This window comes from Apteryx mantelli, chromosome 4 (genome assembly GCF_036417845.1).
Source record: "Apteryx mantelli isolate bAptMan1 chromosome 4, bAptMan1.hap1, whole genome shotgun sequence".
In the NCBI taxonomy this organism is placed as follows: Eukaryota; Metazoa; Chordata; class Aves; order Apterygiformes; family Apterygidae; genus Apteryx; species Apteryx mantelli.
Window position 1 is genome coordinate 56,738,215 of NC_089981.1, and position 8,933 is coordinate 56,747,147.

An 8,933-nucleotide genomic window follows, 5' to 3' on the forward strand; every position below is an offset into this window, starting at 1 on the left:
TCACGTACGGTTTAGAAATGAGTAGTAGGCAATTTCCAGTCTTTGTACCCTTTGTTAGAGGCAAATCACAGTGCAAAGATAGCTCGTACACCAAAACCCCCCAAACAAACACAAAATTGCAGGTCGCATGGCTTTCACAAGCTCTTTCCTTCCACCTCATTCAAATGTATGTAACAGTGTCGGCCCTTTTACAGCAGCTAATAACTCGACCTGTGTTTCCACGGGTGATCCAGTTAACTGAGCTTCCCTCTCTTGACCTCCACGTCCCACCTGTCCCTTCGGCCCCAAACTCAGTTCTTGTTTTCCCAGTGCGTCTTACATGCAGACATTAGCATGGGGCAGTTTCTAAGCTGCTGAAAGACACTGTACTCTGCATTATAGTGCAGTTCCTCTAGGACACACATTGATGGTCTCTGCCGCCACATACCAGGCCAAACCCACTCAAGAGATGCCTCTCCAGTGGTTCTATTTTTAACTGAAAAAAATTCGTTAAGATATACGGATTTTCTGGGTTCCACCACTGGAACAAATTATCAGTGTGGATGTTTCAACAACAGAGCAGGAAAACAACTGCCACATTACATTAATACCATAGCTGTTTTTTGTCCAAGCTATTCCCATCTCTCCTCCTCTGCCCTATACTTATCACTATGCATTACTGATCCAGCGCATGTTAAAAGGGCAAAAATGGGGAGTTTAAATACACACATGTTAAAGTAAACCCACAGGTCCCACTTTGTGCTATAGCTGCTGTCAGCCGAAAGCGGGGAGAAGCACAGCTGTTCCCTGTGTGTGCTCCTCAAAGTCGGAAAGAAAGGCAGTGCACAGCGCTCCCTCCTAAGGCAGCGCAAGAAGCAGATGCTGCCTCGGCGCAGAGGAGAAGCCCGAGTTGTTGCCACCGAGGTAACCTCGTGCGTCGTCGATTAAATGAGAGTGCGGCTTTTTTGCAGCGAAAGGAGAAAACCCGGGAGGGGGGGGACGACAGCCTTCGGCTCCCCACGCGACCTCCCCCAGCCCCGAACATGCCGACCCTCAGCGCGCCCCTGCCTGCAAGCCCCCGGGCGGCGCCCGCGGGTGCCCGGGGCCGCCGGCTCCCTATTTGGGCACGCGGCGGGCCGGGGGCGCGCAGCCCCGCGCTGCCTTACATGGGCCGGGCGGCCGTGCCGCGCCCCGCGCCCCCGCCATTCATGGCCGCGCCGCGCCGCCATGGCGCGAGCCGGCCAAATAAGGAGACGGCGGCTGCCCCGCGCCGCCGCCGCCGCCGCCGCGCCGCCGCGCGGGGTATAAAGGGGCGCCTCCCGCGAGCCGCCACTCAGCCTCGCCGCGCCGCGCCCCCCTGCCCCCCGCGCCGGCACCGAGCCTCGCCGCGCCTGGTGAGTAGCGCGGCGGCGTCCTCGGCCGCCCGCGCCGCGCCGCGCAGCAGCGCCCTGTGCAAGGCAGCCCCGGGGCGACGGGGCGGGACGGAGCGGGCGGCGCTGCAGCCTGTTCCGGCACCGCGGCCGTTTGGCCCGTCTAACGCTATTCCCGTGGGGCCGCGCGGCCCGCGGCCGGCGGAGCGCTGGGGGCAGAGCCGTTCCCGCGGGTTACAAGCGCTTTTCGCTTCCCTTCAAAGCCGTGGCCCGAAGGTGCCGCTCTTGAGTGACAGCACTCGCGAAGGTGCGGGAGACCGGCGTCCCGCCTTGGGAAGCGCCGAGAAGAAAGCGGCAGCCGGGGCTCCGGTACGGCCCTGCCCACGCGCGCTCGGGCCGTGCGGCAGCCTCCCGGGGCGAGTCAAGCTTCCCGCCGTGCGCGCCGGGAAGGGCCCCGCGGGCAGGGGCCGCGCGGGAGCGGGAAGGGCCGCGGCGCTGCCCGCAGGGTCTGGACGCGCCGCCGCGCTGTTCGCAGGTCCGCGCCTCCGCCCGAAGATGTGTGACGACGAGGAGACCACCGCGCTGGTGTGCGACAACGGCTCCGGGCTCGTCAAGGCGGGCTTCGCCGGCGACGATGCCCCCAGGGCCGTGTTCCCGTCCATCGTGGGCCGCCCGAGGCACCAGGTAGATTTGCTTCCCCCTGGGGCAGGGCCGAGGCTTCCCCCGCCACCCAGAAGTCGTTGCCGCCTGCACCTCTTCTAGCTCATGTGTGCTGCTCTGATGCTCGCTCCTTACCCGCCACCTCCTCCTATCCCACTTGCCTCGCTGCTGCTAGTGATGCTTCGCCAGGTCCCCTGTTTGGGTCCCCTTTATTTCACTTCTCCCTTTCCCCCAGCCGTTTCCAGTTCCTCTTCCCTCTCTCCGTTCACTCCCCTAACGGGGGAACCCAGGCCGAACCCAGCTTCCTCCAAAGCTACTTCCCGCTAGGCCAGACCTGCTGCTGGCATTCACCTGTACACATCTCCGCTGACTGAATTTACACCCGCCACGATTCATTTTGGGGCCCTTCCCCACCCTACCCATCCTATCTAATCTTTCGCATACCAAACCCTCTCCTTGGATTTCCTCTTGTTTATTCTGTGTCTCTGTCTGTCTCTAATCTTACCTTCTTACCACCCTTCGAGCCTCCCTTTCCTTGTTCCCATTTTGTTGCCCTTTTATTTTGTCACGATTAAATCAGCATACAGAGAATACAGTACTTTTTCTCCTACAATTTCCATGCTAAAAAGTTTGCGATGCTTTTTTTAAACTAAAATGGTTTGCCATTGCCATTTTGTTTTTATGAATATGTTACTGCTGAGACTCCATAGCAATAGACTAATTTTGGCAGTAAACTCTTGTTCACTAGAAGATTTATTTTCATCCATAGCTTTTTGTTTATAAACACTCTTCCTGTCTTTCTCTATCTTTTCTTGCTCACTGTATTGTGCAGTTTACTTTCAGTCAAGCTTTTGGACCAGAAAGGAAGAGCTAATTGAAAATCAATGTCATATCTAGAAAAGGGGAAGAAATGGATCCTTTCATCTGATTAAAGGGAAAATTATTTTATTAAAAATGTAAAATTGTGTTGGCCTAATATTTAGATAATGCAGATTTCTTTTCCTAAATGACCTTTTTCTGGCATGACTGATTGTATCGTTCTTCAAAATAGTAGTGTTCTGTGGCATAACTGTTTGGGTTCTGTGATGCTGTCTTCCTCAAATAATGGCTTTCTGCATTTTCTTTTAGGGTGTTATGGTTGGTATGGGTCAAAAAGACTCCTATGTAGGCGATGAAGCTCAGAGCAAAAGAGGTATCCTTACTTTGAAATATCCCATTGAACATGGCATCATCACCAACTGGGATGATATGGAAAAGATTTGGCACCACACTTTCTACAATGAACTGCGTGTGGCTCCTGAGGAACACCCCACCCTGCTCACAGAAGCCCCCTTGAACCCTAAAGCAAATCGTGAAAAGATGACCCAGATAATGTTTGAGACCTTCAATGTACCTGCCATGTATGTGGCGATCCAGGCTGTCCTGTCCCTTTATGCCTCTGGTCGTACAACAGGTAAAATAATCAGATAAACAGTCCAAATAAAAAAAAGTAACTCACTCAAATTTTCAGAAAAGTAAATGAGAGCTTTTTTCATTGTAGTTGCTGATGATAACAGTAACAGAAAAGCCAATAGACAAGAGTCTATTGAAAAAGCAATGTGGATTTGTTTGCACTGCTTTAAAAGGGAGACACTGTGGAACTGATTCTCCTGCTTGTCATGATATAAATGAGGAGTGATTACTGTGAAGATATTGCAGTTACATTGGTGTAAAACTTGTGTAAGAGTTGAACTCTTGGGCCCAAAAGATGCCCGTTTTCAGATCAGGGCAATCACCATCACACATATACTTAGTAGTAGAAGGCTGCTTAGATGGATCCAGCTTAAACTACATATGGGACAGCTGTTTCATGTGAATGCTCACACCAAACAGGAATATCTATGCAGGCAAAGGCAGAAGGAATGGACAAGGTCTATTTTTAGTAATTGGCTAAAATAGAATGACACTGCTTTATACCACATGAAAAATCCTACGTGTTTTATTGTCTGTTACTGCTTGTCATATGGTTTCTAAACCACATGGTTAGGTGATTTCAGCTACTCTCCAACAATTCTCTCCAAGGTATTGTTCTTGACTCTGGCGATGGTGTCACCCACAATGTACCTATTTATGAAGGTTATGCTCTGCCTCATGCTATCATGCGTCTGGATCTGGCTGGCAGGGATCTGACTGACTACCTCATGAAGATCCTCACTGAGCGTGGCTATTCCTTTGTGACAACAGGTCAGTCCTTCAGCTTCGCCTTCTTGTGAATATCCTCATGTCTCCCTTGATCCATGGACCTTCTTCCTCTAGTATTTTGCTTCTCCAAACCTTGACTTGGTTTCTGTATATCTGCAGCTGAACGTGAGATTGTTCGTGACATCAAAGAGAAATTGTGCTATGTTGCACTGGACTTTGAGAATGAAATGGCCACTGCTGCCTCTTCCTCCTCTCTGGAAAAGAGCTATGAATTGCCTGATGGCCAAGTCATCACAATTGGTAATGAACGTTTTCGCTGCCCTGAAACCTTATTCCAGCCATCCTTCATTGGTAAGTGTTTTTGGAAAATTCATCTTTCAGTAAGGGGTCTGAATGAATCAGAAGATCTAGAAAGTGTCCCACTACCCTTCCTGCTTATCTAAATTCGGCATAAAATCAAACATAAATAATGAGTTACAACCTCTGGTCCCTGTAAACTCTGCTGGTGTGAGCTCAGTTGGCAATTAGCTGAGCCATGGGCTCTTGATGCAAGTTTTAGAGCAGGTTTTAGGTTGCAATTTTTAGTGATTAAAATGTACAGTTAGAACATTGTAAGAACAATGGTGGTAAGAACAGTTTTCAGAGTTTCATTCGCATGGCTTTTACTTAAAACAGTATCTGACTCCACTAAGAAGTAAAGTGTCTGGGGGAAAAAAAAATAAGGAAGATATTTGTGTGTACTTACATGCACTGTAGTTTAACATTGCCATGACCAAGACGGTAACTTTGCTGTCCACTATAGCGACACAGCTGATAGATCTAACAAATGCTTATAGTGTAAGTTCTGAGCATTAAATGCAGTTGTTCATCAGCTGACGTCTTACTGTGGATCTAGTGTCAACCCTTCCAGGAAGCACCTGTTAAAGTTAATAGATTGGAATGCAACCTACAAACATTTGCTCTTGATTTCTTTTTTCTTACCACCCAATACTAGTACCCCGGTCCATATCATGATTATGTCTTGCCTTGATAACTGTAAACAGTCTAGACTCTTCATTTCTTCTTCAGTCTGCCCAACATGCAGTTACTAACATCTTCTTTAGTTCTACTTTGGCTGTTTTCACTGTCTTTATTGCTATCTTTACTGGATTCAACTAATGGTGCTTGTGAGACTCTGACATAATCTGACACTCATATTTTCTGTTCTGTATAATCTCCTCCCATCCCTGTGTAATAAATACAACTTCATCTTGTGTGTCTTCATCTTTTCTTACTGCACTTTTTGTGTACCTTTTTGTCCTTTGCGCATGCATTATTTGATCCTTACCTTTTCTACCAAAGGTTTTTCTAAGCTAGTTCTGTAATCCTTTTTTTAATCCTTTTTCTATAACATTTAATTATCAGTAAGTAGTTTTACAACAAAAAACATCTTCATACTATCTCTTCACCGGGATCATGGATTCATATTTTATTTAGCTTCAGTCCCGTAGAACAGGGATTCTCTGTTTTACAACATACTTCTACAGAAATATAGAAGTTCATATTAATAATGAGGAGAAATGCTGAGAATTCTTTTCACTGAGACCTCTTGTATAATTTACTGATCTACCATCTTCTTTCTTCTCTAGGTATGGAATCTGCTGGTATTCATGAAACTACCTACAACAGTATCATGAAGTGCGATATTGATATTCGTAAGGACTTGTATGCTAACAACGTCCTTTCAGGTGGTACAACAATGTATCCTGGTATTGCTGATCGCATGCAGAAAGAAATCACTGCACTTGCTCCTAGTACTATGAAGATCAAGGTAAGGAATTTGACTCTGTACTGTAACACATCAATAAGGATGGGGAAAATGTCTACATCATTAAACTGGGATATAGGAACAACTCAGAAGTGGCATCAGCAACTGATGGACAGATTAGGAGAAATTGCATTTAATCAGCTTAATTATATTGATTAGAAGTAAATGTTAGAAAAGAGGAAAATTGGGCTGTAGGTTTTCCTTGAAAATATTACATTTATTGTACCAGCTGCTGAAGATTATTGGTACTGATATTGTAGAAAAGGTTTTTTTTAATAGCTTAAGGAAATACCTAGCTATTTGGTATGTCAGTAATGTGGATTAATTGTTCAGAGATGGAATTGTTTAACTGATGAGGATTGGGTTGCTTCCCTTTATCCTAGATCATTGCCCCACCAGAGCGCAAGTATTCTGTTTGGATTGGTGGCTCCATTCTAGCATCTCTGTCCACCTTCCAGCAAATGTGGATCAGCAAACAGGAGTATGATGAAGCTGGTCCATCCATTGTCCACCGCAAGTGCTTCTAAGCACCTTTCCTTCAATTTACCTCCCACTCAGGATGACGACAATATGCTTCTTGGAGTCTTCTGGCAACCCTTCCTGAACTCTCTTCAGTCACTGTACAGTTTGTTTACATGCCCGTGCAATTTATTTGTGCTTCTTCTAATATTTATTGCTTTATAAATAAACAAGATCTGGGACTTGCAACCTACAAATGGTTTTGTCTTATTTTGTTTTTTTAAAAAAATGTATTCTTTCATTACAAAAATTAGCCTCTAAACACACTGGGATTTGGAAACTCCCATCAAACCCATCAATGCCTTCACTGCATGCATGTCCTAAGTGATTTAGGCATCAGGTCATGGTTTACCATTATTAAGTGTTTATAGTTTAAATTCTGAAACTTGAAATGAGAGAAGCATCACATATAAAGCTTATAAAGAAGTAGCCTGAAGGGTTACTATCCAGTAAGTGGGACAAGTGGAAGGAAACCTCTCACATTTGCTCACTGGATTTAGAAACGATTTTTCTGTTGCATTAATTATAACCTAAGTATTTTAATACCAACTTATTGAAAGCCACAGCCATCTGAAAAAGAATTATGTTAATATGTTTAGAATGCTATTTGTAACTAATCCTGAAGAGTCATATAATTGTTTTCTGTGGGCTATAAATATGACAAAACATTAATTCAGACTGACAGTTTGCTCCTCTCCCATCTCTTCAAAGCCAGGGACAAAGTGAAGCCTTTATCACACTAACGCAGAGGAACCAAACTTTTGCTGTATAAACATATAATTCTTATGATTCTTTTCACATCATCATTCGTTATGTTTTTAGGCACTTTTTAATACTTAATCTTTACTAATCTTTGTTTCCATTTGACCCAGATACTACAATCATAAATTGCCTACTTCTCATGGGCTTTTCTGTTCCTAACTCTGACTTTTTATAACTATGCTCTTTGATTTTATAAAAAAGGACTAACTAAAAGATGAAATACAAAATGACCTGTGAAACTTCCACAAAAATAATGAAAACAGTCAGTATCATAGTTTGAAATATGTATACACTCAACTTCATTTAAACTTGATATAAGAAATCATTTAAAGCTGATATCAATTTTTATGCACATAATTAGGCATGTGTTCAACTGAGAACTTACATGGATGTTAAGATTTATGTGAAAATGGATTTCGTGCTAATTCTATATTCAAATGCTGATTTTGCACAGCCAAATAGAAGTTTTTTCCATTGCTTCTACTTTTTATATTCTGAAAAGACCTTGAAACTGGCTATCAGATATGATCTGCAGTTAAGCAGAACTGATTTTACCATTTGAATATATAAAGACATTTTTAGTATCTGTCTCTTACCATTAAAAGAGAGTTTTCCAAGGCACCATTGTAATTATATACCATCAGCCTTCAATTTAAATATTCAGCATATATCTAGATGTTTTTGCTTTTGGGCAGAAAGGAGGTGGATGGAGTTGTTAAATATAAATAAAATTTAAACACAAATACAAGATACTTATCTTCCTCACACAGTATTACTGAAATTCTTCTACAAATATGCCTTTTCACAATACAATAGAAATTAATTAATTGGTGAGTCTATTAAGGCAAGGTCATCAGTTTCCACAGGTCTCAAGAAGGTTTTGGAAGAGGGTATCACTGAAGTTCACACTATGGAGAAATTTCATATGTTTTGAAAATATGGGATCATTATCAGATTTCTGAACAACTCAAATTTAATTTTTCAAACTCAAATGATATTGTTGTTCGGACCCATTGCACTTTTCTTGCTTTGTCTTGCTTGCTAATTTGCAAGATTTTCCTGGTCAAAAAGGTCATCCCAAGTGTTATTTGAATTAATGGAGTGATACTGTACATAAATTGCAATTAACTGAAGCTCAAAATGTTAAGCAAGCACACAAAGGGAATGTTAAGTAAGACCCAGTGGACTCCTGACTGGGTCTGGTAGGTTGGGCATGGCAAGCATGCAGCTTGCAGCATTCTCAAGACTGTGATGAGGAGTTCACACTTGAGCATGTGGGTGTGAGGAGGAAACTGAAGGAAGCTGCTGACTGCATGACTACTGAAAAAATACTTTCTATAGTCACTTTTTGCTTTGTAATTTACAGGTTATGGAGATGGATATGAGCAGCAAAAATTGTGCAAAAATGTGGTAGGCTTGAACACATGTAGGATATGTTAAAAAAAGTAGCACTGCCTTATCCTTTATCTCTTCTTACAGCACACGTCCAAATGTATTTAACGCAATAATCCCAGATTTTGCTATTGTAAAATAGGTTCAGTGCAGTGCAACCTTTAATAATTCAATGAGATGGGAAGTATGATGTTTTTGGAAACAACCTGGGGAAAGTTTAGATCTTTTAAATATAGATAATGCAACTCATCAATTTGTTTGAG

General features: G+C 43.8%; 1 protein-coding gene across 3 annotated transcripts; it reads left to right on the forward strand.

Annotated features, from left to right (window-relative positions):
- The first annotated feature begins 1,282 nt into the window (after positions 1-1,282).
- On the forward strand, positions 1,283-6,703 carry ACTC1 (actin alpha cardiac muscle 1). Of its 3 annotated transcripts, none has more exons than XM_067296670.1 (7): positions 1,283-1,373; positions 1,885-2,033; positions 3,138-3,462; positions 4,071-4,232; positions 4,350-4,541; positions 5,819-6,000; positions 6,381-6,703. In XM_067296670.1, the coding sequence occupies exons 2-7, from the start codon at positions 1,905-1,907 to the stop codon at positions 6,522-6,524; spliced, it is 1,134 nt and encodes a 377-aa protein (XP_067152771.1). In that variant the 5' UTR covers positions 1,283-1,373; positions 1,885-1,904; the 3' UTR covers positions 6,525-6,703. The 3 variants fall into 3 exon arrangements, with proteins under 3 accessions (XP_067152771.1, XP_067152772.1, XP_013795910.1); XM_067296671.1 differs by lacking the exon at positions 1,283-1,373 and adding an exon at positions 1,389-1,718; XM_013940456.2 differs by lacking the exon at positions 1,283-1,373 and having other exon boundaries at positions 1,389-2,033.
- Positions 6,704-8,933: the final 2,230 nt, after the last annotated feature.